This window comes from Lissotriton helveticus, chromosome 1_2, assembly GCF_964261635.1.
Source record: "Lissotriton helveticus chromosome 1_2, aLisHel1.1, whole genome shotgun sequence".
NCBI lineage: Eukaryota > Metazoa > Chordata > Amphibia > Caudata > Salamandridae > Lissotriton > Lissotriton helveticus.
In genome coordinates, this window is record NC_136058.1 from 39248008 (window position 1) to 39274912 (window position 26905).

A 26905-nucleotide genomic window follows, 5' to 3' on the forward strand; every position below is an offset into this window, starting at 1 on the left:
ACTGACAAAAGAGGCATATCTAATTTTGAAATTTAATTGCATCATGACTGGCCTCAACAATATGTCTGAACTGTCAAGAATTTGAGACTTTGTGTCACACTGCAGCGTTGCCACGTCCTTGCTCCCTTCATGAATAACACATGGGAAAATTATGTACCATATGGCATTATACAGACTAAATCCACTCGTTGTTTTCCATAAAATGAGGTACCTTGTAGCACTGTATAGACTGAATTCACCTTTTGTTTGCGATCAAATCAAACCCTAGTACATCAGAATGGGCTTTGCACTGCAAATCCCAGTATGCACCTTGGAACCAGAAGGACGCTTCTGCGGTGTTACTTTAAGAATGTAAAAATGGCCGCCGCCACTTCTACCGAGTAGTGAGTGAGAAGCGGCGGTTCCTAGTTGTGCAAAGAGGTTGGAGGTAAGCGTTACTCAGGAGTTTGGCGTATCCGCCAAGAGACTGCTGTGGGCTGTGAAATCCGTATACTAATCTACCGCGCGTCTTTCCAGATCACGACGGTACGTGACTGTGGAATACAGAGCGGAATCGAGTCGCTGTGCTCCGCGAGTGCCCCGGCTGGGGTCGCTGACTGGAAGCGCGGCGAGCTGACATTAACAATAAACAAAGGTACACTTTATTCTGGCACACCTAAAAGGTCACGATTTATGCTACAACGTTATGTGCAGCTTTGATAAAAACTAAAAGCGCGCATTGATTTAGTCCATTGCTCTTACAGATACAGGGTAGAAATCCCTGCCGCCTTATATCAGAAGATCGTGAAAGGTATGACAACACGATTTTTCGTTTTCGTTTTAAGAAAAGGACACCTTTACGCATTTGTATTTATGGTAAATGGGTGCATATTTCCCATGCAGGATCAAAAGAAGAGATAATCCTCTGCCTCCCAGAAAACCCCCCCTCCCTTTTTGTGGCTACAAATTTGAACCACTAAAGGTATGATAATATTCTTTTCAATATTAATAATGTGTTGGAAAAAGAATGCAGGATGATATTCTATTCCTAAGGGACCACATGTTAAATAAAGGCAACACCTCTTTTCCCAGGTTGGTGCTGCCACTGAAGCTATCCAGGTTGTGCCCTGAATTAAGGATTTGGTCCAGTTATAGAAACCCATACAGGCCAACCGATCACTAACGTTCAGGTACTTTTAATCCCATTCAAACGGTTCTTCTTTCACAGAAGAGGCCATTTGGTTGTATTAAAACAGGTTGTTTTTTACATTCCAACAGAAAAATCACAAGAGCCCTGATGATAGTTTGGAAACTTCACGCCCAAACTTGAAACGCGTCGGCAATCCAGCAAGAGTTAATGATATACATTGATTGTGTATTATGAATTATACCTGCCTCACGCTTTTTCTCTTGTATTGAATTGGCTCTTTCCATGTTTTTTGATTTGTCTGTAATTTTGATTTTGGCTGTATAAAACTGTCTAGTGGTGATGGTTATAGTTTAGTATTGTATTGTCATTGGGATGTCATATTTAAATATTGTTCACAGAGTGTGTCAGTAGTATCGTGTTAATGTAGTTTAGCTTTATTTGTAAATAATTGTGTATGTTGTATTCTCCTGTTGCCATATGAAATATTTTTTGAAATAATCAGTCATAAAAGGTATAAATAAAGATACCGGACCAGATTTAACGTTCATGTCCATTTGGTCCTAAATAATATTTAAGTGATTGAGTGAGGGGGCACATTTTGTTGGTTTGCAATATATAGGGTCCAGCCCTCCCTCAGCCCCGCAAAGGACCTAACTCCTTTCTGTTCGCTGTTAAGAGCGGATACTTTATCCGCGAGAGAATTAGGGGCACGAAGAGCACTCTGATCGTGGAAGGACCTTGAGTCCTTCACATATTATGGCAGAGAAGGATACACTTTCTTTTAGCGAGAGTCATATCCAGTCTCTCATAGCCTCTTCTCCGTTTGGATCTATTTCTTTAAGTACCGATGCGAAACAACAAAACGAGTCAGAGAAATTGACTCGTTTGTGCAAAAAGCACGTTAGAACAGAACTTCATGGATATTTTTTGTTAAAACATCTACAGGGTGGAACTATCCCCTGGGGTCTCCAGGTTAAGAATACCCCTGTTATTTTTGTTGACGATATTGAATATAAAAAGGGATTCAGCCAGATCAACACCAAGTGCAGCCGGGACCTTATGGTCCATACCATTAAGACGGCGCAAAGGCTGTGTAAGAAGGAATTGGAGGAAATCGAGGAGTTAACTAAAGCAATAGCTGACAATCCTGCAGTCACTGACGCCAAGACTCTTCTTGACAAGATCCAAAAGGATATACAAGTTTTCAAAGACATCACTATAAATAATAAATCTTTAAAATACGAGAAGGACAGTAAATCCTTCAAGTTAGAATCAGTATATCCATTCCTCAAAGAGGATTACTATACTCAGGCCGAGTCACGCAGGGCGCTGTACGACTTCCAGGGCAGATCTAGGAATCGTTTTTCTACTTTCTCTGACACTTCGTCTTCAGGGTCATCTGACCCAGATTCTAGAGGGAATAATTCAAGAAAGCAGGTTGCTTTTTTAGACAGGGGCCAACAAGGAAGAGCCAAGCCCAAAGCTCCTTGGCAAATGCGAACACGGAAGCGGTTTTACCAATCTTAGGTAAACCAAATGTGGTGGTGAATTTATCTGACCGGGTATTGACCACACAAGAGGAATCCTTATTAAATCTGGGTTTGAAATTCGTCCCATGCAAACGCACTGATTATACGAAACTGAAAATAGAAATTTTGGAGTTTTGTAGGAAACTCAGGCTGAAAGCCTTCTTTTTTAATCGACCATTTGCTCAAAACTTGGAAGTAACAGGATTGAGGAACAAGTCCACTTTTGTTCCTCATCAAAACATTCCTAAGAAAATAATAGCCTTTGAGCAAATAATGCTTTCTTCCATTAACAAAATGGAAAAATCCAAAAGATATGTGCCTTCTAACATCAGCAAGGGCGAATTGCAAGCACTACAAAGCCTTAAAGAGGATCCCACCCTGGTCATCAAACAGGCCGATAAGGGTGGTGCGGTCGTCGTTTGGCCTCGTGAAAAATATGTCACTGAAGGATTAAAACAGGTCAACAACACCATGTGGTATCGTCCCTTAAATGAGGACCCCACAAAACAGATTCAGGGTTTGATCTCCGATGTTCTTATGCAAGGAAAAGATGCTGGTTTTTTGGGCAGTAAAGAGTTTGAATTTTTGAACAAAAAATTCCCCCGTACACCGGTTTTATATCTACTCCCCAAAATCCACAAAAACCTAGCAGAGCCACCTGGACGCCCGATTGTTTCGGGAGTCGATTCCTGCTTAGAGCCACTATCTAAGTATGTGGATTTCTTTTTGAAGCCCTTTTTGACGGAGGTAAAATCATATCTCAGGGATACGACCGATTTTTTAACTAAGGTGGAGGGTATCGACTTTGATTCATCTAAACAGATCATGGCAACGATGGGCGTTACATCGTTGTATACTCAAATTCCTCAGGAAGAGGCGCTGGAGGTCATCGAATTAGTTTTGGACAGAAGAGAAAGGCCCCACAGGGTGCCTACTGCATTTATCCTTAGACTTGCAGCTATTGCTCTACAGAAGAATTTCTTTACATTCAATGGCCAGTTTTATATGCAAATCAAGGGCACTGCCATGGGGTGTCCTTATGCCCCAGAAATGGCAGTGCTCTACATGGCACAATATGAGGCTCTGTTTGTAGACAATAACAACCCCTACAAGGCGAATATCCTTCAATGGTGGCGATACATTGATGATATCTGGCTCCTGTGGCAGGGGAGCCAGATTGAACTTTTAGAGTTCCATGAATGGATTAACAACAGACACCCGGATATTACATTTTCCATCGAAACAAGTACCACAAAAATGACGTTTCTGGACGTCGAGGTCACCTGTGAGGAGGGTAAACTTAAAACATCACTGTTTAAAAAAGCGACTGACAAGAATACCATCCTCCACCACAAAAGCTACCACCCAAGAAGTCTGAAGGCCAATTTGCCCTATGGGCAAATGCTACGCATCCGAAGGAATTGCTCGGAGCTTGGCGATTATGACCATCATGCCCAGACATTTTGTAACGAAATGATTCATAGAGGCTACCCTAGGAAGCTCCTTAGGAATTCATTTAAGAGGGCACGCTGTACCCCACGTGAAACCCTATTACAAACAAATGAGAAAAAGGAATTGGACAGGTTGGTGTGCGTGACCACCTTCGGGCCGGACACTCATAAGCTGAGGCAGACAGTCCTCAAGAACTGGCACCTGTTAGAGGAGCTAGAATGCCCTTTCCAACGCCCAATTTTTGCATACAAAAAGAACCGTAGTTTGGGTCAACACATTGTGCGAGCAGATCTCCCTAGGCCACCACCGAAACAAGATCTTCGAGCCCTATGGGATATGAAACCGTTAGAGGGACACCATAGGTGCGGGAACTGTGTTTCATGCAGTAGCACCATCAAGGGTAACGAATTTGAGCATCAAGGAACAAAATGGAAACATCCAGGTTTTTCAAATTGTAAAACCAAAAATGTGGTTTACGCTCTCATTTGCCCCTGTCCTAGGCTATATATAGGGAAAACAAACCAGCAGGTAAATCTCCGAATGGGACAGCACAGATCAAGAATCAAAAAAAGAATACTAACAGCCCCAGTGGTAGAACATTTCATTGAAATGTCCCACAATGAAAATGATTTCAAGTGGACTGTTTTACACACCATGAGCCACGTACAGCGCCCTGCTGACATTGACAAAATGTTACTGACAAAAGAGGCATATCTAATTTTGAAATTTAATTGCATCATGACTGGCCTCAACAATATGTCTGAACTGTCAAGAATTTGAGACTTTGTGTCACACTGCAGCGTTGCCACGTCCTTGCTCCCTTCATGAATAACACATGGGAAAATTATGTACCATATGGCATTATACAGACTAAATCCACTCGTTGTTTTCCATAAAATGAGGTACCTTGTAGCACTGTATAGACTGAATTCACCTTTTGTTTGCGATCAAATCAAACCCTAGTACATCAGAATGGGCTTTGCACTGCAAATCCCAGTATGCACCTTGGAACCAGAAGGACGCTTCTGCGGTGTTACTTTAAGAATGTAAAAATGGCCGCCGCCACTTCTACCGAGTAGTGAGTGAGAAGCGGCGGTTCCTAGTTGTGCAAAGAGGTTGGAGGTAAGCGTCACTCAGGAGTTTGGCGTATCCGCCAAGAGACTGCTGTGGGCTGTGAAATCCGTATACTAATCTACCGCGCGTCTTTCCAGATCACGACGGTACGTGACTGTGGAATACAGAGCGGAATCGAGTCGCTGTGCTCCGCGAGTGCCCCGGCTGGGGTCGCTGACTGGAAGCGCGGCGAGCTGACAATAACAATAAACAAAGGTACACTTTATTCTGGCACACCTAAAAGGTCACGATTTATGCTACAACGTTATGTACAGCTTTGATAAAAACTAAAAGCGCGCATTGATTTAGTCCATTGCTCTTACAGATACAGGGTAGAAATCCCTGCCGCCTTATATCAGAAGATCGTGAAAGGTATGACAACACGATTTTTCGTTTTCGTTTTAAGAAAAGGACACTTTTACGCATTTGTATTTATGGTAAATGGGTGCATATTTCCCATGCAGGATCAAAAGAAGAGATAATCCTCTGCCTCCCAGAAAACTCCCCCTCCCTTTTTGTGGCTACAAATTTGAACCACTAAAGGTATGATAATATTCTTTTCAATATTAATAATGTGTTGGAAAGAGAATGCAGGATGATATTCTATTCCTAAGGGACCACATGTTAAATAAAGGCAACACCTCTTTTCCCAGGTTGGTGCTGCCACTGAAGCTATCCAGGTTGTGTCCTGAATTAAGGATTTGGTCCAGTTATAGAAACCCATACAGGCCAACCGATCACTAACGTTCAGGTACTTTTAATCCCATTCAAACGGTTCTTCTTTCACAGAAGAGGCCATTTGGTTGTATTAAAACAGGTTGTTTTTTACATTCCAACAGAAAAATCACAAGAGCCCTGATGATAGTTTGGAAACTTCACGCCCAAACTTGAAACGCGTCGGCAATCCAGCAAGAGTTAATGATATACATTGATTGTGTATTATGAATTATACCTGCCTCACGCTTTTTCTCTTGTATTGAATTGGCTCTTTCCATGTTTTTTGATTTGTCTGTAATTTTGATTTTGGCTGTATAAAACTGTCTAGTGGTGATGGTTATAGTTTAGTATTGTATTGTCATTGGGATGTCATATTTAAATATTGTTCACAGAGTGTGTCAGTACTATTGTGTTAATGTAGTTTAGCTTTATTTGTAAATAATTGTGTATGTTGTATTCTCCTGTTGCCATATGAAATATTTTTTGAAATAATCAGTCATAAAAGGTATAAATAAAGATACCGGACCAGATTTAACGTTCATGTCCATTTGGTCCTAAATAATATTTAAGTGATTGAGTGAGGGGGCACATTTTGTTGGTTTGCAATATATAGGGTCCAGCCCTCCCTCAGCCCCGCAAAGGACCTAACTCCTTTCTGTTCGCTTTTTTTTTTTTTTTTGCAGTTTTATATAGCGCAACCTCAACTCAAAGGTATTGGAACGCTTTACATGAGCACCAGTTACGTTACACAAAGACACATTTATTATGTTAGGTACATGGATATTAAGTGATTTACCGAGATTCACAGGATGGTAAGCCGATTCCCAGACCAGAACTTGGTTCCCCAAAATAAGCAGTGCTGGCTGTAATGCAACATTCCCCCCCCCTCTAATCTGGGGGAGAAGCCTGGAGAGTGGATGTTCAATTGCTAGAGTGCCTTGCAAACGATGTGCAGACCCACAAACTTGCAAGTTTACAGGCATTCATGAAGGTAGATTTAAACATTGATTTATTCTTGTTGAGGGAAAAGTAAATTGCTTTCACAAGGACGCAGTGCAGTGGGAATAATCTCAAAATTCATGAGGTCTAGGAGAAGGGGATTGTCTACGCGAAAATCAGCATTCCCCTGAAAGAAAGGGGAAGTTATGTGAGAACCCCATTTTCTTATATGTTAACAAATGTGTAACTGTGCACAATGCTGGAAAGCTACTGTAATAATAATCAGTACTTTAAATGGGCTAGTACTTTCAGGGACCGAGTACCTCCATTTCTTTCATTTTAAGTGAGAGTACCTGCAATTCTCAGCAGAAGTAAGTCTAATACGTTTAATTGGAGAGTACCAGTACTTCTCAGCAGCAAGAAGGTACTTTGGAATAGTAAATCCCCACACTTTTCCATTTCATTCATCTGTCATCCTGTCGTTGAAGTGCTCTCAGATGTTTTGTTCAATTTCAAATTACCCCTGCAACACCATAAACGACAGGCCAAGCCCAATCTATGCAGGTTAACTCACATCCCTAAAACGCTGTAGGAAAGGGTGGGTAGTGACCTTACTTCATTATTAATTCTCCTTGGCAACTGGCACATCCAGAATGCCGGGAAAAGGGCAGGCCAGGTGGCGCCTTCAAGTACAACTTCACAAAATCAAAGTACCTCTCGGGATAGGGGTACAGGGAGATTTGCCATGGTCAATACATTACCGAGAGAAGGCATTGCATTCAACCCAGCAGATTCGTTCATACGTAGGCCTTAGCATGCCACAAAACATCAAACTGTAACAAAACGCCAGCTTCGAGGGTGCAAAAATAGAGACATTTGCCTGATTCTGGGGTGGCTGAAAGGGGTAATGTTTCAATGGTATACGCTTGAAATGCGCTGGCTGCACCCTGGGTGTGGCAAGTACCCCAGGATTCCACAGGGATTAGTTTTCCATTGGTGCGCATTTTTGAGGACTACAGCCAACCAACCCCACGGTGGTAACCCTGCAAAATATATCCTCCAGCCAGAGAAATATTTCAAATTCTCAAATATCTACCTAGGTACCCATGTCTACTGGTAGCAGTGTCAGCAGAGCCAGTTCATGCTTTCCCGCCCACAAACGTTTTGTTGTAGAAAGGTCAGACGCCTGCCTGCATCCCAAATATGAAATATACAGTCATGCAACATTCCTGTTCTGATTACAAAAAAAAAAAATGAAATGAGGTATAGCGCACCACATAAACGATGCTCAAAGACTCAAGAATGTATCCGCTTAAGTGACACAATCTTTAATGGGGCATACTCTAAAGCGTCACCAGCAAAATTTAATGTAGCATCCGAAAAATTCACAATAGCAGGGTCCAACGTAGGGCAGCCATGCAACATTTTCAGGATAAAATGCAAGCTATGAATTAGTTCCGTTTCAATGTATGTATGAAAAATCATCTTATCTGGATTGCATGAAACGCCGAAATCGAACAGGAAACTGCTGTGATTAGGTTAAAAAACATTTTTAATTGACTGGGAAGAAATGTGTGCATTTGTTTGCGTTTGAAACGTTATGCATATTTTAGTGCAAACCTCGGAATTGGAAAAAGAAGTAGATAGCAGAGAAGTGTACAAAAAAGAGGCATAACTAGAAAAGAATGAACAATTAGGGCTACCAGGTCCTGCCTCAACTGGTGCTGTTCAAGTTGTTGTAACTACTTTCTACTCTTCAAGGCTCGCCTCAACGCCAACGTCGTCCAGGTCGCACTCTCAGACTGACTTTGAACGTCGGCGGCCGTTGAACCACGATGACTCGTGCTGGTGGTGAGGTGCGGCCATGCGGGTATGCTGGGGTGTGGCAAAGCAGGGAATCATAGCTGCCAAGGTTTCAGATTGCTATGTGTGACATTTCCATAATTTCATTGTAATTATGAGTGACATTTTAACGACTATGAGTGACACTTTATCACGAGCAGAAATCAAGCAATGAAACATAGAGAAACATATAAAATATCAGAATTTACACCCATTTGAGCAACAAGAAAATGTAAGTAATTGAAATAAAGTGCACTTACAGGGGCCCGCCTGCGAAAAGCGCCAGCAGGATGCTCTGCCAATCAATGGACACAAAAGCAAATGCTCACGGTATGTATAGAGATAAGATCCAGAGTGGAACCCAGCATATCCACACCATGGTCCTATGTTGGCAGCTTAGCCCCCCATTACACCATCCCTAAAACAAACAAAGTTATCCTCCAAGCAAACTGATAGCAAACTCGTCATAAACAATACAGGTGGAAACAATCCTTTTAAACATGTGGCGGAGTTAATGTGTGTCAAGAAATACGTGACCCTCTGCAGTGAATCATACTGTGGCTACTCACCCTGTCTACTGCGTACAAATGATACCAATCATTTAACTCCTCAGTCAATGCACATGAATAGTGATAATCACAAATTGTAAAAAGCACAAATGTAGTGATTGCTGCCTAGATTAACAAAATAGTAACTATGTCATTAAACCCGATGATACAGTTCACACACAAAAGTTTAACATCCACCCTGTCATTGAAAACAACTAATAAAGAAAAATTAATCAGTGCTCCATGAACAATTATTCGCCATTTGCTGTTGTATAAAGATGAGCAACAGCATTTCACTGCCTGGGGCACTAATGTCCTCTTATTGAAAAATGCACCACATTCCTGTTACATGATCACTTACATATTCGTCTCTCCTTCAGAACCCCTTAAAGCACAACTCCTGGAAGCCTGCCACAATCGTGTGTGTTCTGTTCTTCTGCAGCCCCCAGGCTGTGGCAGCTTGACTCTCCGTCAATGACGACCGGCCCTCTCACAGCTGTTGCATAATCATGCAGCACTCTCCCTCACCAAGAGGCCTCGAGTCGGCTGGCCTGACGAAATTCGCTGGCGGGCGGCGTGGACAATAAATCACCTCCTGGGCCTGTCCTGCTCCAGCGTGAGCAGCCCTGCAGGGCAGAGGACAGGGTCTGAGGTGCGAACAGAGTGGTGTGAGCCAGCGGCCGAGCACCATGATGCCCGGGCCCCTGGCCAGACCCGCAAACCAGTGAGGCTCAAGCAGGCAAGCCTCTCCGCACCAGAGTCTTAACAAAATGTATTACTCTCGGCGCCCTTTGGTAGCAGGACCTCATGTCACGTGCTCCTACGGCGCTACGGCAAGTCTAAGACTTGTGTCCCTCAGCCCCATGGCGCCACGGAAATAAAAAAAGATACATTGTAGCAGGACTGCTGGCTCAGGCTGTCGCTGTGAGGCTGAGCCTGCTCAGCTGCTGGCAGCACACAAAGCCTGTGGGAGAAGTCAGTGCAGGGACTCGATCGTGCTGCCAGCTGCCACATACAGTTGTTTTCAGGACGCTTTTTGTGACAGCAGAAAACACTGCATTATGCGTGACAATGCAATTCAGTGCGGTGATGCGGATCACCACACTGAAATGCGTTAGTGTCACGTCTGATGCGTGATACTTGGCAGGACTGGGGAATGCGCGCGCAATCTGACAAACTCTGCGCACGCTGCCTGCTCCGGCGCACAGCCCCAACCTCAGCCCCACAGAAGACAAAAATCCAGCCCTGCCCAACTCGGTGTCCTGCCCACTGGGCAGGCAACGCTGGGCCGCCAGTGCCACTGCATGAAAAACATTTATATTGTAATTGAAAAGAACTTAAAGATGTGAAGAACAGAACTTGAAGAATCCGAGTCAGAAACAAGTTCAACATTGCACTTACCGTAGAACAGCACTCACTCTCTGCCACTAATTACTATCAAATCAGTTATGTGCACTAAATGTGTGTAGACCCGGCCCTGATAAATAAGTGCCGGTGCTAAGCACCGGAAAGCACCAGCACAAATTAACCACTGCAAGAACCATTTTTCATCATGAGAGTGCCTGTTCTAAGTCAGATCATGAAGCACACAATTATTGTTACAAAATTATTAACTCCAAATCTACGTTTCTTGAAGATATATTACAAAGTTGTGGTGGCCACTGTGTAGTTATAAGTAGGTCAGAGTCTTCATGGGAAATGTATTGTTTTGCAATTAACTTTGGCGCAGTTTGACAAATCATCACCTCACTGCTTCCTCAAACGTTTCAAACAGAATTAAACCAAATGTGGCAGAAAGATAGATCTTCATTCAGAAAGCATGCTTTTTGTGATTTGGTCTATCCATTCATTAGGTTTTTAAAAAATAATATTAAAAAGTTAGTGATATTTATAAGTTGGTCCCATGGGAGTCCTGTGGTACTCCAGCGAGATTATAAAGTAAAAATCAAATACTCTGAGAGGACTTATTTCCCATTGACCTCCACGGGTACTGCAATCTAATTGGATGGTGCTAGCATCAACAGAACCTTACCAGGGTAGGATGAGATGGTCTATAATGAAGCATATCACATTACGTGAGAGAGCCTACCTTGTCCAGTTCTTGGAATTGCCATCCTGAGTAGGAGACACAGTAGCATCTAGCTTTAAAATAATAAGAAAGCGAAGATTCTGTGTCACCTCTTGGTAATTCCCCAGACGCTTTGGATAAAAGGACACCACACCATGTTTGTGTGTTGCAGTATTAAGAGAGGCAGGCGTGGGCCATTTTCTGCCCTTTTTCTCCGATTTTGTTATACATACAATATATTTGTAGCATTTTTAGAATATAAGAGTCTGTATAATATGCTATGTTATAGTAAAAGTTGTTCCATCTCTTTTCAGTAAAATAAATCTAAGGCAGAAGGATTCTATGGGTTTTATATAAGGATATAAAAAATAAATGATAACAAAAGTCATGATTTTCATGGGAAGGAGTCAAAGCAAAAAACTGCAATGTTTGCATAGTTTCCACAGAGTTCCTCCAAATGTGTATATATAGTAGCTGCATTATTGATCACAGAAAAGTCACTTACATTTTCCACATTGATTAGACTTTGTTTACTAAGCACCATAACAGCATTCGGCAAATAATACTCATAATAATTGCCTGTAAGGTATTTGGCTACCTACCTCTGTGACCAAGCAGCATGGGCTCTTGAATTCAAAGCATACTCCAATTCAAAGCGAGTACGTAAAGCCGCAACATGACTACGCCCTGGACTGCCTCGTGCAACTAAACAATCCGAAGATGATGAGGGAGAAAGAGATCCACTGCTGTTACTGGAGGCTGGAGACATCAACTGCATAAAGAACACAATGTGATCATGAACAGAAGGAAAACTTGACAAGTGACAGGCGTGCCAGTGCATTAAAGGAGAGTTTGAACATTGTTAATTGTGCTTACATATTTCTTCATGGTTACTGTTTCTTGCAGTATTACAAAAGGTCACTGGCAATTGCTAATTAAAGTTTGACAAGCACCCTTCCTTCAAATGGACTAAACACTCTGCCAGAAAATCAACCTGAATTCAAGCACTTTCAGATGTACAATGGTTGTGAGAAATGAAATCAAGTGAAATTTTAAAGTAGTAGTGGACGTTTCTTGGAGAGCCAGGCAGAAGCAGCCATTGCTGTTACGAGGAGAGATAGGCGAGGCGGCCAGTGCCTTCCCATCATGTCTCTTTTCCCTTCCAAACTAGTCATGCATTTCTATTGACATTTCTCACCAGCTCCAAGAAGTAACTAGTGCTTCTTAAATTTTTTACTATTTTTTTGATTAACGTGATTGTGTTCTTTATTCTCTTCATATAAAGAAAAAACAAATGAACAGTAGTACAGCAGAAAAGAAAGAGTATCACAGTGGAGAAATCGAGTTGAACAGATCCTAATGGTATATAAAGACTGATAGAACATATGTAAACTCATCAGGATACAAGAAAATGTACGAGTTCCACAGTCACTAGTATGGCCTGAGTAGGTGTGTTTCATAGTGGAATTATTCTTGAACTTTGGAAAGCTGAGAGAGAGAGAAGCCTTCCCTAATCGGTCTTTGCTTCCTCGATATACAACTAGTTTGTGTGTCAGATACCTGGGGACCTCCATAGCTGGTTCAAAGATGCTAGAGAATGCTTGATGTGGTCATACTTCGTGTACTGTTTTAGAGCTGGCACCATTGGCGTGAGTTTCCCCTGCATCTTTTGCTTTTTGCTCCTGTGTTTTTGCTGTGTTGGACTTTGTTTTGCTGGTCTAGATACTTTGGCCACTTTGCGTTTGCTGCTCAGTGCCAAAGTGCAAGTGCTCCCTTTGTAAATTGTTGTTATGGATTCGTGTTTCCATAATTGGCTATTTGATTTACTACTCAGTCCCTATTATGGTGTACCTATTAGAGTATACCGTGTGTGCCCGAGGCCAGTAAATCAAATGATGCTGGTGGGCTGCAGCACTGATTGTGCCTGTAAATGTAACTCAAACCTGCCATTTCAGAGCCTGTGTGCAGTCTGGTACTGCCATGTCAACCTGGCAAGTGAACCCATTTGCCAGGCCCTAACCTTCCCTTTTCTTACATGTCAGTCACCCCTAAGGTAGGCTCGAGGTACCCCTGCGGGCAGGGTGCAGTGTATGTGAGAGGTAGGACATGCCCTGATGTATGTGGCATGTCCTGATAGTGAATTACTGACCATTTAATTTTTCACTGTTGCAAGGCTACCTGTTCCCATAGGACTAAATATGGAGTTTGCTTATAAAACCTTATAAACATAACTACCCCTGGGAACAAGGAAGGAAATTAAAGTTTAGTATGCCGGAACTCAGAATGTTAAAATGCATCTTTTAGTAAGGGTGATTTTTACGTTCTGTGTTTGAAAATACCACTTTTAGAAAGTAGGTATTTTTTGCTTAGCCATCCATTGTGCCTCTGCTAGGTTTGTGTATTGCATGTCTGGCATTTGGATGACAGGGGCTGGCGAGGAACAGTGGCTCCAGAGAGCCTGATGAGTCAGGGATGGTCTGAATAGACCTGGGCTGCATTTAGAGTAAGGGAGGAGATTTCCTTTCACCTGAATGGGCCTGGTCTGCCTTCCACAATGCTGTCTCCACCTCCTGCCAGAAAGCTGCACCAGAGAGGACAGAACTGGTTTGACCAAGCACAGGGTTTCTCTGCCACCAGAGAACAAAGGAGTTTGTAGTATAAAGATTTGGGCCTAGACCCCAGAACTTTAGATCACTTCTGGGAATCAAGAGGAACCTTTGCCAAGGAGAACAGCCGGAGAAGCTAAGGAGGAATACTGCCCCGGTGCTGTTTGTTGTCTGGGGTTGGCCTGCAATGGCTATTTGCTGCCAAGAAAAGGAGAAAGGGCTTTGCTGTTTGCTGTGTCCCCTGCTTGAGGAAGATCTCCGAGGGCTTGAAACTGAGCTTGCCTCCTATTCTGAAGTCTCAGGGCCACAAAGACTTCACCACCAGCTCCCCTGAACTACCTTGCTGGGAGTTCAAACCTGCAAAGAGGTGCCTGCTGTTGGTTCGGACCTCTAGAGACTGTTTTCCTCTTGGAAAATCAACCCAACACCAAGAAGCATGACCCATCCACACCTGTTTACGACGCATCACCAAAGAAACCGTGGCTGTCCCTGCCACAGCTTGGGAAATCGCTGCATCGATCTCCGAAGTCCGAGATCACAGCACCGATTTCGACGCATGGCCTGTTGTTGGGCTGCAAGAATCCATGCATTGTTTGGGATCATCGCATCGCATCGAGGTGCCAAGTCTGTTGCATCGTTGGTGGATGCAGTAAGAAACCCACGCATCACCTCCCTACGCAGTAAGAAACAAACACATTACCTCCTCTCCGGTAAGGACCCAACATATCACCTCCTCTGCGCAGCAGTAAGGAACCGACGCATCAGCTCCCCCGGAGCAAGGAACTGACACATTACCTTCCCTGAGTGTAATGAACCAACTAATCACCTTACCTGCGGCCCGTTTTATTTGTTTGCGTGACACATCCAAGGTACTTTGTGACAAAAGTGTTGCATCTGCAATTTGCCTTGAACTGAACTATTTCCACCATCTGAAAGTCATATCTTTTTACTGTATTGTGAATTTTTGTCGTTTTGGGGCTTGTTTTGGTTTAGATAAAGATTACTTATTTTCCTAAGCTGGTGTGATGTCCATTTGTAGTGTTTTCTCTTTATTACTGTATGTGTTCTCAAATGATTTACACACTGCCTCTGAGATAAGCCTGTCTGCTTGTTCCAAGCTACTAAGGGAGTGAGCAGTGTTTTTTTTGTGTGTATCTCGCTTACCCTGAATAGAAGCAAGGGTCCCTATTTGGAGAAAGGTACCAACCTCTGCCAACTTGATAACCCCATTTCTAACATACTGGATTTAAGTAACACACTGGAGTGAAGATTCACTTTTGGTGATTCAAGTCAGAAGTGGAAAGGTCAGTGAACAGAATGTTGCTGTGGCCAATTCTGTGGCCATGGCTTGAAGTAAGTCCTTGAGATGGAATCTGGGGAGTTACAGAAAAGAATCTCCTGGGATGCTAATGAAGAGTTCTCGCTGCAGTGAAAGTGTGATAGTCTGTGTGGAATGGTGACACGGTTTGGTAAATTCACCTACACATGAAGTGCATCATGATGTTGAATACATTGACACACTTCACAGATATAGGGCCTGATTACAATATTGGCAGATAGGATACTCCAATACAAATGCGGCGAATATCCCATCCGCCATATTACAAGTTGGAACTTGTAAAACGATAGACAGGATTTCCGTCGTGTTTGTGACAGAGTATCCCATCCGCGAAGGTCATAATCAGGCCCATAGACGGTATGTCCCCTGCTGGACTATCAGCATCTTTAAAGCGACATCCATGGCATGCCTTGGAGAGTGAAATGTATCTCCGATGTGGGGGATGCAGTCTGTGACTATGCCTTGCCATGTCTGTGTGTACCTCAAGGCATCCTAGAACCCATTGCAGATTTCTCCAAATAGGACATTTGTAGGGTGCACGAATTGCACAATGTCAGGTACACAACTTGAAAAAAGCAAAATAAAGTAGGTAAACAGCCCCAGCCTTAGAGCTTGCGGGCCTTCGGATCTTTACTGTTTACTACAAATTGAATACAGTGGGAGGCACTCAGTTATTGGGTTCATCTGGGACATTTTTGCCCACTTGCCTGCATTTGTAGAATGCTGAAAGGGAATGGCCAAAGGCATTTCATTATTATCATGGGGCCAGACATCAATGTAAATTAGGAACTGCACTATTTTCATTGCACAAGTGCTCACTTCAAGTCCACAGAATGTGTATCCCAGTAAAATTCACAGAACACCAATTTACTGTGTGTCTCCTGCTCTGACAAATATCCACTTTGACTCTTTGCCAGCAAAGAAATGTATTTTTCTCACTCAGAAACAATACATAATAAAACATTCACACCCTATACCACAAAATGTTCACAAACAAGAATCACCAATTGAAATACGTAGCTTACTGGAGACATTTTTTTAAATAACTAGAAAAAATACTCTATCAAGAAGAGTCAGTGATAAATTGTCATCCTTTGCCCAGTGACACGTAAATTATAGGTTTTATTGGAATAATTAAAAAGTGTGCAAGAAAACCTTGTGGATTGGATCCAATGTTGGCAATGTTAACCATTTCTTGGATTCCGATATCTATATTTGTAAAGCTATACAACATAAAATACCCGATAAAAGTCAAAACTTACACAGTAGCAAACATACCTACTTGCTTTCTTCTCAGCTCTTCTCAACCCTAAAGGTTGTCAGTTTGATTAGCAGTGCCCAATAAAAATAGGAAAGAACAATGTCCCATACGTACATTTAACTTTAAACCAACACTAACTTTTAAACTGAAGTTAAGAGAAATCTTGTGTGCAAGAGAATGTGGGACATATGTGGTAGTCAAGGGGGAGATATATATATATTTCATAAAATATGAGGGAAATTAAAAAAGATTAAAAATATCAGAAGCTGGTATTTTGAAGTGGTGCAGTTTGGGCTAGATAGCTTTGTCTCTTTTTATTTCTTTTTAACAGTCAAAATACCATAGAGATAATAGATAATGGCAAAAGTTCAATGAAAGCTGGACAATACTGCAGAGAGGGATCACACTGCAATTTACTATCAAACAAATATCGCGTTGTACATCGCAATGCAATAACACATGTGCAAGTAAACTTAAGATAGGTAATGAGTGGTCTCCATTTCCGCTGCAATGATAGAGATGAAGTTTTCCCAAATATAATTGCCTGTTTAGAATAAAACGTAAATATTAGTTTCTGTCACTGTTAACTGCCAGAAAGAATACTGATATCTTGCCGAGACTGGACTAAAAGTAGCCTACCTGCCACCAATGCATTGAAAATAAAGGGTGTATTTTCATGTAACATTGATGTGTATAGCAGCAACTAAACATTTTGAGGGTTACAGTTGGTTAATATCTGGTTATGCAAATACGGTTAGCACATCTCTTTCCAGAATGTTTTAACTGCGTTACAAGAGACAAATATATCAGAATATTCTACCTCTCATATCCTACATCTGGGGGAGTCAGCAGAATCTCTAATGCCTCTTATAGCCGCTGATGGAGTGGTTTATAAATCTCCATCAGAGTCCTAAAAGTCTGAATGCATAATTTACCTGGCTAAAAACTGGTTGGAGGCTAGAGTTACAATTATGATATATCTCTGATTTTGTCCACTCTGAAGACAATTTATCTAAGCCTGACCTACTCTTCCCCTCAATACAGCATAGCAGTGAGGTTCCAGAAACACGAAAATGATCAGATCAAAGTTTACATTAAAGTCTGCCAAAATGTATCTTGTAGCATTACCCTAAGTGGAGATACTCAACCCATTGTTCCAGGCTAATAATATGTTTAATATATCCCCAAGAACTATAATAAAACTCTGTGCCTTTGTATTAATTGGCCCACACATATAACACCACACTTAACCCGGTGACTTCAGAGCCTATAATAGTTGTAGAAAAAAATTGGTTCCACTATATTGGAGTAAGAGATATTTTTTTTATCCCCTGCATCTTAAAGATATATAACCATGCTTTAACCAAGGCTGACAGTTTTCATTGTTACTGTTTTTTAAAAAAAAAGAGGGAATGTCTCAATTTCCTGAGAGAGTCCTAAAGCTCTAACCTGGAGCTGAAAGGAAAATTGATGAACAAATACAGAGCTCTATTAGTACTGCAGCTCATAGTGTGATACATTTGGCCGCTAAATGCTGCCTAATAGGACCAACTAAAAAATGGATTTAAGAAACCATCTGCATTGCATAGACATAAATATTGCCCCATTTGCCATATAAGGGATATGAGACTGCACTGTAGCTTTTTGAAAAAGAACAGGGGAATCAAGCATTGCCGTGCTCAATACAAAGATAGAAATCTCACAAGAGTAGTAATGTTAACACATTTAACCCATTCCCGCAATGAAAGTGGTAAATGATGCTATCTCCTTAAAACTGCATAGTATTAGCTAATAATGGTTCAAAGTTAATAGTCCAAAGATGATCATAGTCTGCAAGGTATTTCATCCCTAAATATTTTTCTAATACTTTAATAAGCAAATTAATAGGAGCAGTATAAGTTAGCAAACCTTTAATGAATCATTATTAAGGTTATAACCTGATTAGGTGCCACACTGCTCCTCTTGAGATTTGATTCTAGGAAGAATCATACAAGGATCAGAAGTAACCACTGCTACATTATGAGCCTAAGCATGTATTTTGGCCACATTCTTAGATGGCAACATTGAGGTATGGAGCTAGAGTTGGTAATTCAGAAATACACAGATCAATGTAGAGGGCAAATAAAGCAGAGGTTAGTGAGCAGCTCTGATTCGTACCCTGTTCAATCTTGAATATTTTACAAAGTAACTGATACAGGCAAAGAGCTGCAACTGGTCTTGAATAAAATAACTTTTCAAGCGCATTTAGTGGCGAGTGAAAACCTTTCCAGAATTTGCCACAAAAAGTTCATGCAATCTTTGACATATGCGTTTTTGTCACTGAGAATGATTGCTCCTAATGAGGTCATAAATAAAGCAGCAGTTTCCAATAGCATGGCAATTAACTTAGCATGGTGGATAGTAGATCTTCTAGAGATAAAGCTTTATTGTTCTGGTGATACTAGATTAAGTAATATTAAAATATTAAGATTGGCTAAAAGCTTCACATCCTATGGGTGCTATTATCTAAACAGGACTTCTCTGATGCAATCTGGAAACAATACCTATACAATACAAAGCAGTAGATATACCACTTCTATGCATGTGGAAAGATATTTTCATCAGCAAAACAAAGACTCTCGACTCATCACTTGAACCTAAATGTTTTTCAGATGTCTTTAAATGTAGATGTAACATCCTTGATGTATAGTTCAAATTAGAAATAGCTATAGTTACTTAATCCCTTGTACTCAGTACGTCTTCCCTTCTTTTCTAACCCATGTGCCTCCTCTTGCCTTTATTTCTTCTAATATTGATTTTTGTCAGGGGAAGTTGTTTTGCTTTGTTAGCCTGTTAGTCGTAATTCAATTTGCAGTGAACTTTAATTTGCTCTTCTAATTGCATTGTTAGCTGCCTGTGTGAACTGCCAACAATAAAATGTTGTTTCAAATTGACAATAAAATCCATGTACACATTCTGGAAAAGCAAGTCTTTTAAAACATTGGGCCAGTCAGAAATTGGAGATTGTGGACTAAGTCGATTTGTCAGTCTGAAAGCCAAAAGATTTGTCCTGTTGTACCTTGGTAGTAAACAAAAATGTTGTAAGGCCACAGTATATGAAACATAAGGCCAGATGCAATTTGTGCCTCACTATATGTCAGACCTCATTATTTCAAAGCTTCAGAATCAATTTCTAGGCCAGCCCCAGTATAACATAGGTGCAGGAGGTCTGAATCTATGCTATATCTTCAGGCTAAACAGTGCCTATATATGTTGACTTCATTTGTATCAGTTGTATGTAAATTTATATTATTTGGAAATATGGCATTTGAAGAACTATGTATCGCAGTTCAAAATCCATAAATAATGTGCTGCTTCTAAAAGGATAACTGAAATAAGGCTGCATAGATTGTGCACATCATGCATAAGGGGCGATGCTTTATCTCATCAGAAACTACAAACATTAGAGTTGCTGTCTAATAACATCTGACCAATAAGTTAAAGCTTGACTAAACTATTTCTTCTGTTACCAAGCTGTGAAGAATTGCACCTTCTTCGGATGCTTTCTTCCTTGCAAGGTAACTTTCCAAGCTTTCAGTAAGTACAACTCATCTTCCTCAGGTCCAACAATAAACGTGATTGAGTATAGAGTATATTGATTGTGTATCAGTGCTTTAGGGAGGCTAATTTTTTATTAGTAGTTTTAAAAAATCTCAGGTTTTGAACATGATCCAGAATGTTAATCATTTACGGGAGGCGAGACCAATCCACTGCATAGGTTTACTGTGGGCTGTTAGTTGTTAAATACTCAAGCTACGTACCCGAAACAAAAAGAAATAACTATTATAAGCAAACATAGGAGCTGATATGCATGTTGAGTGTGAGATACAACTTCTAATACCGTCTTCATCTCATTGATCCAGTACACTAGTGAACTTTAGATAACCTAAGATCTTGGAGTTGTTACTTTTTCAACTTCGGTTTCTTCTATACTCTTGCTTAGTAAGGGATCTTTGCACAGATAAGTAACAGCGTCCTTGGTAAGATTAAGCAGTTTTTTGTCTCAGTACAGGTGTGTATTATCTCAATTAATAGAGGGACATCTGAGATCATGTACACTGTTCCACCGGCCCTATGATTAACTGGAATTGGAGCAATGTAACCTCTCATTATCTGCCATCATAAACTGGAAAATTGCCCAAACAAAATCACTCTCCTGTTTGAAGATTAGAAATACCTAGTACACAATAACCTCTCAATCGGCTTACTTTAGTAGAATGTAATTGCAGTGATAAATCAGCATGATGTTATTCAGTTATATTTGAAAATATGTGGGGCATTTAATTTCTCCTTTGTAAATGCCATATTTATGCCATATTCATTACCTGGGAAACACGCTGACGATTGCTCTCATATGAAAAAACCATAGAACAGTGCTCAAGTGTAAACATGGTTTTGGATAACATGCAAGTTAACTCTAGGCACAAAGCAGTAAAGAGTGAAAGGGTATCCTCTAATAAGAAGTGTCTGTCCTTGCTGTGCATACCATCTCTAAGAAGCATTTTTCTTTTAAATAGCAGAACACCATTGTCAGTTTGTTGAGCTTTTAAATACAACCCAGGGGCTTGCCTATTGAAATGAAAACCCCATTTGAAAATCAACCATGGCTAGTTCAGAAGTCGTGTTCCCTCATGTTAAGAGTGGCAACAGAACCTGGGAAGAGACCACAATGAAAGGCCTTCCTCGCATTATGACCCAGTAATAGTCAACATGCAAAATATCTAGGCTCCAGGCTGGTCTTTTGAGAACATCTGACATTCATTTCCACTCTCCTTTCTAACATTCCTTGATAACTAGCAGTTAAAGCCCTGTAATTTACTCTTGTTTCACTGCCAGCAGGCCAAGCTTATTCCTCATTTACAGGAAACATATTTTACACTGTATCAACGATCTACTTAATACCACTGAAGAAGGGTGAGCCTGGTTAGTATTGAACTAATTAATTTCCAGGCCTTCATTTAGGGAAAAATTAAGATTTTACATCCAATTTAACAAAGATTTAAGTTTACCTCTTAATTAATTTGATTAAATACTGCAATAACGCAGTTGATTTCTGTAGCTATTTACTAGCCCAATCTATGAAAATTATGACTTGTATTCACAAACAGGTTTTTAGTGCAGGAGAGAGTTACCACAACCTAACACAGTGAACAAGAGCTTTTGTATTGTATCTTTAAATACCATTTTCAATATTAGGCATGCCACTTTTGCACCTTATGCACTAAGAACTTATAGGTGAAACACACAATGTATAATAAAGGTAACGTCAAAAGTAGCCTCTTAAACATGTCAAAAAGGATTTCCTATGACCTCTGTCTGCTTGTAGCTGTACTCACAGCAGTTGAGTGCTTTTGCGTCTGGCCTGTTTCAGCCCATCTGCTTACATTTACCTTTTATGACACCGGTGCACCTCCTTTTCCTGCTTCACGTTACTGTGGTATTACTTAAAATGTATAATATATCAATTTAGGGAAGCAAATTTTACACTAACTTTAGGGTTAGAGCACTGTGAGTTTAATGGTTTTCCAGTATGTAGAGACACAAAGCACAAGTACATCCATTCTCATAAAAATGAAAAACAGGGAGTACATGAAAAATGATGCTCTTCTCACACCAGAAGTAAAAATCTAAAGGATGTGGAGGTTTTAGAAACAACACTAGAACCTGTAATTATGTATTGCAGAAAATGTCTAAATGAGGGGCAGTGAAGGCAAACTGCTAATTCCAAAGTGGGTTTTCCCTGGTTGCATAAAGGCATAAGCTTTGATAATCGGGGAGCTCTTTTGACTTTTGCACATTATTAAAGATGGTATGCACCAATCCAATGTTCTGCCATAGGGAAGAAAACAAAGTAGACCACCCATTATATGTTCTACATATGAGCATTGAGAGATTCATATGCATTTCAGTCCATTTGTCGGTGCCGGAATGGAGGGCCTGCCCCCTCCAAGCATCATTTGATTCAATCAATCAATCAATCATGGTATTTATAAAGTGTGCTACTCACCCGTGAGGGTCTCAAGGCGCTAAGAGGGGGGGGGGGGGTTTGCTACTGCTCGAAGAGCCAGATCTTGAGGAGTCTTCTGAAGGCGAGTAGGTCTTCGGTCTGCCGTAGGTGGGTAGGTACGGTTTTCCAGGTTTTGGGGGCGAGGTAGGAGAAGGATCTGCGGGGGACGGCGGCGAGGGCGAGGCTGGCGGAGCGGAGCTGTCAGGTGGGGGTGTGGAAGCTGAGTCTGCTGTTCAGGTAGGCTGGTCCGGTGTTGTGGAGTGCTTTGTGTGCGTGGGTGAGGAGTTTGAAGGTGATCCTCTTGTCGACGAGGAGCCAGTGTAGGTTTGTCAGGTGGAGGGTGATGTGGCTGCGGCAGGGTACGTTGACGATCAGTTGAGCAGAGGCATTTTGGATGCACTGGAGTCATCGTAGGTGTTTGGCTGGGATTCTGGCGTAGAGTGCGTTGCTGTAATCCAGCCTGCTGCTGACGAGGGCCTGTGTCACCGTTTTTCTTGTTTCGGTCGGGATCCACTTGTAGATCCTGCGAAGCGTGCGGAGGATGTTGTAGCAGGAGGAGGAGACAGCGTTGACCTGTTTGGACATGGAGAGGGAGGAGTCGAGGATGAATCCTAGATTGCGTGCGTGGTCGGTGAGTGTCGGTGCTGTCCCGAGAGTGGTCAGCCACCAGGAGTCGTCCCAGGCCGAGGGGTTGGGTCCGAGGATGAGGACCTCAGTCTTGTCCGAGTTGAGTTTCAGCCGGCTGCTCCTCATCCAGTCGGCGATGGCCTTCATTCCATCATGGATGTTGGTTTTGGCGGTGCGTGGGTCCTTGGTGAGGGAGAGGATGAGCTGAGTGTCGTCAACATAGGAGGTGATGTTGAGGTTGTGGTGGCGGGCCACTTGTGCGAGGGGGGCCATGTAGATGTTGAACAGCATTGGGCTGAGGGAGGAGCCCTCGGGACACCGCAGATGATGTCGGTGGCCTCGGATCGGAAGGGTGGGAGGCGAACGCCCTGTGATCTGCCGGAGAGGAAGGATGTGGTCCAGTCGAGGGCCTTCTCTTGGATACCGGCTTCTTGGAGGCGTGCTTTAGAGTGGGATGGCAGACCGAGAGGTCCAGGAGGATGAGGGCTGATGTTTCACTGTTGTCTAATTGGCGCCTGATGTCATCTGTGGCGGCGATAAGGGCAGTCTCGGTGCTGTGGTTTCATCTGAATCCAGATTGGGACGGGTCCAGGATGTTGTTGTCTTCGAGGTGGCGGGTCAGTTGCATGTTGATTTTCTCGATGACCTTCGCCGGGAACGGGAGCAGGGAGATGGGCCGGAAGTTCTTGATGTCCTTGGGGTCCGCCTTGGGCTTCTTGAGGAGGGCGTTGATTTCGGCGTGCTTCCAGCTTTCCGGGAATGTCGCTGTTTCGAAGGAGATGTTGATGGCCTTCCGTAGTTGGGGGGCCATGGCTGCGTCTGCCATGTTGAATATGTGGTGTGGGCACGGGTCTGTTGGAGATCCTGAGTGGATGGAGTTTATGACCTTGAGTGTCTCGTCGTCGCTGACGTTGTACCAGGAGGTAAGGCGGTTGGCGTTGTTGGTGTTCGGAGGAGGGGTGGAGTCTGGCGTGGTCGGGTCGGTCGTGGTGTTGAAACTGTCGTGGATGTCAGCGGTCTTGCGGTGGAAGAAGATGGCCAGTGAGTCGCACAGTTCCTGTGAGGGCGGGATGCCGTTGGTGTTGGTTTTGGCGCTGGGGTTGGATAGTTCTTTAACGATGCGGAAGAGCTCTTTGCTGTCGTGTGCGTTGTTATCCAGGCGGTCTTTGAAGGAGGACCTCTTGGCTGATCTGATGAGGTGGTGATGTCTGCGGGTGGCGTCCTTGTGGGCTGCGTGGTTGTCCGGTGTACGTTCGTGGAGCCATTTATTCTCCAATTTCCGGCATGCATGCTTGGAGGCCAGGAGCTCGTCGGTAAACCAGGTGGCTCTCTTGCTGGCGTGGCTGTTGGAGGGTTTCTTCAGTGGGGCGAGGGTATTGGCACAGGCGTCGATCCACTGTCTGAGGTTGCGGGCTGCGGCGTCTGGGTTGGTGGGGTCTGTGGGTGGGTTCTGGGAGAGGGTGGTGAGCAGCTAGTCTTCGGTGACTTTGCTCCAGCCGCAGCGAGGTAGCTGTTGGATGCGGTGGTGCGTGGTTGGTTTTTTGAAGGTGAAGTGAATGCAGCGGTGGTCAGTCCAGTGGGGTTCAGTGGTGTGGTTGAAGGCAACGTGGGTGCTTGTGGAGAAGACAGCGTCCAGCGTGTGGCCGGCGGCGTGGGTGGGTGCAGTGACGAGGTGTCTGAGGCCGAGGTTGGCGAGCGTTCCTCTAAGGGTGGTGTTGGGGTCGGTGTGGATCCGGAAGTGCAGGTGTTCGGCGGCGTTGAGGGTGTCGTCTGAGTGGGTGGTGACCTTGAGGGTGGACTTGTGGATGATGGCAATTCCTCCTCTGATGCCATTGGCGCGGTCCCTGCGGGTGATCTTGTAGCGGTCTGGGATGGCAATGGCGATGTCTGGTGCAGAGGAGTCGTTCCACCACATCTCGGTCAGGAAGGCTACGTCCGGGGCAAAGGCGTTGAGCAGGTCCCAGAGCTCGATGGCGTGTCTGCGTGCGGAGCGGGTGTTGAGGAGTATGCAGCGGAGGTGCTTGGATCTGATCCTTGATGGTTTGGTGGTTCTGTCGCAGGTGAAGCTGCAGCTGCGGCAGGAAAAGGGTCCGTGGGAGCGTTTCGGGCAGCCTGGTGGCAGCGTTGGTCTCGGCCAGTGTTGAGAGCGTGGAAAGAGTTGGCGTCGTAGCTAAGGCTGGGTATAGTGTGGTGGGGTGCGCGGGGTCCAGGGGTTCTGGCGCGGGGCGCGGTCCAGGCGCAGACGGACGCAGACAGACTTGCCTCTGGTGTGCCTCCGGCGTGCCAGCGTCGTGCCCGCTGCGTGGCCGCGCAGCGTCCTGCATTAAGAAGGGGTGGAGGGAGGGAGGAGTAGCTGGGAGGCGGGTGGCGGGAAGCGAATGGGAGAGGAGGGGGGCGGGGCCGCAGGGGACACAGCGCCAGGAAAGAAATGTGGGGAGTGCGGGAAGCGGGGCGGCGAAGAACTAAAGGCACAGCAGAAGGAAACAGGCAACAAAAACACAGGCAACAGTTATTTAAGCAGCGCACAGAAAAACAGGCAACAAATACAGGCAACAGTCACTAAAGCAGCGCATCTCTACCTTTGACCCTAAATAGTATTCCGCTACCTTTTGAAGAGGTTTGCGCTATGCAAATACCACATAAAATACTACATACATTCATGTACACGTACATCAATTCAAGTTTCCGTGCGTAGGCCAAGACAGGGAACATTGATGAGTGTGCTTAGTCGTGCCAAACTTTGGTGGAATTTGCACCAAAAACTTGGCACCCATCTTGCAATTTGCCATGATTCATCCCTCTGAGCTCTTACCATGAGATCTTAGGACAGATCATTAAATCATTTTCTATGAAGGAAGTGCTTTCAGTATACAAAAATCTGAATTTCTAATCTTGATTTAACTATAGTGTGGGACCATATTTTTAAATGAATTATTTAAAATGAGAATACGTTCATTGCTGCAGCAACCCGCGCACGCAGTAAATGCTCAATTGTAAACATTGTGAAGAAAGGTTGCAAAAGTCGATTTCTCATGGAGAGCTCCCGCATTACTATTCAGATATTCTGAGCCTTTGCATCATTTCCTGTTACTGATGAATGCCAAGACCCGAATGAACTCTAGAGCGGCGTTATCCTGAATGATTGCCGAAAGTGATTGATATACACATTTACAGTGTAAAGAAACATTCCACCTTCTCAAAGCAAAGCAAGCGAATGTGAAAAAAATGTAATGGATCAAGATGCACTTTGACCGTTCTCTGCTGTGAAATGGTGGTGTCTCTAGAGTATTATAATAGTTGTGCTTCTAAAGTCAACATAACTAATACCCAATCTAAAAACACGTCTGCTTCCTGTTTTATATGTTTCATTGAATAGGTTTACAATAGCAGGCTATTGTTTGGTAGATTAAACAACCTCCATGAATTTAGCTTCAAATTTATTTTTACCACAGAGGCCATCATTTGCCACATTTCCTCCCATGTAATGGTACAGGCTCTAATATTATTGCTAATGATTGATCAGTCAGTCTAGGCAGCTCAACAAAGAGCAACCAACAATCTCTTGATATTGTAAACCAGAGAGCAAAATCAGCAAACTGAAGGAAGAACCAATGGCAGAACTAACAGGTCTCGCTTTTCGGATTGATTGGTTTAGCGAATGATCGTTGGTGCTGCTGTCCAGCATCCCC

At 43.1% G+C, this 26905-nt stretch overlaps 1 protein-coding gene across 2 annotated transcripts in view; it reads right to left on the reverse strand.

The window, feature by feature from the left end:
• Window positions 1-26905, reverse strand: part of TNNI3K (TNNI3 interacting kinase) — a 2668544-nt gene that overhangs the window by 140616 nt on the left and 2501023 nt on the right. For both annotated transcript variants that reach the window (XM_078668672.1, XM_078668665.1), the window contains one exon: window positions 11940-12109. In XM_078668672.1, the coding sequence (XP_078524798.1) occupies window positions 11940-12109 (170 nt within the window). The remainder of the gene's footprint in view (window positions 1-11939; window positions 12110-26905) is intronic.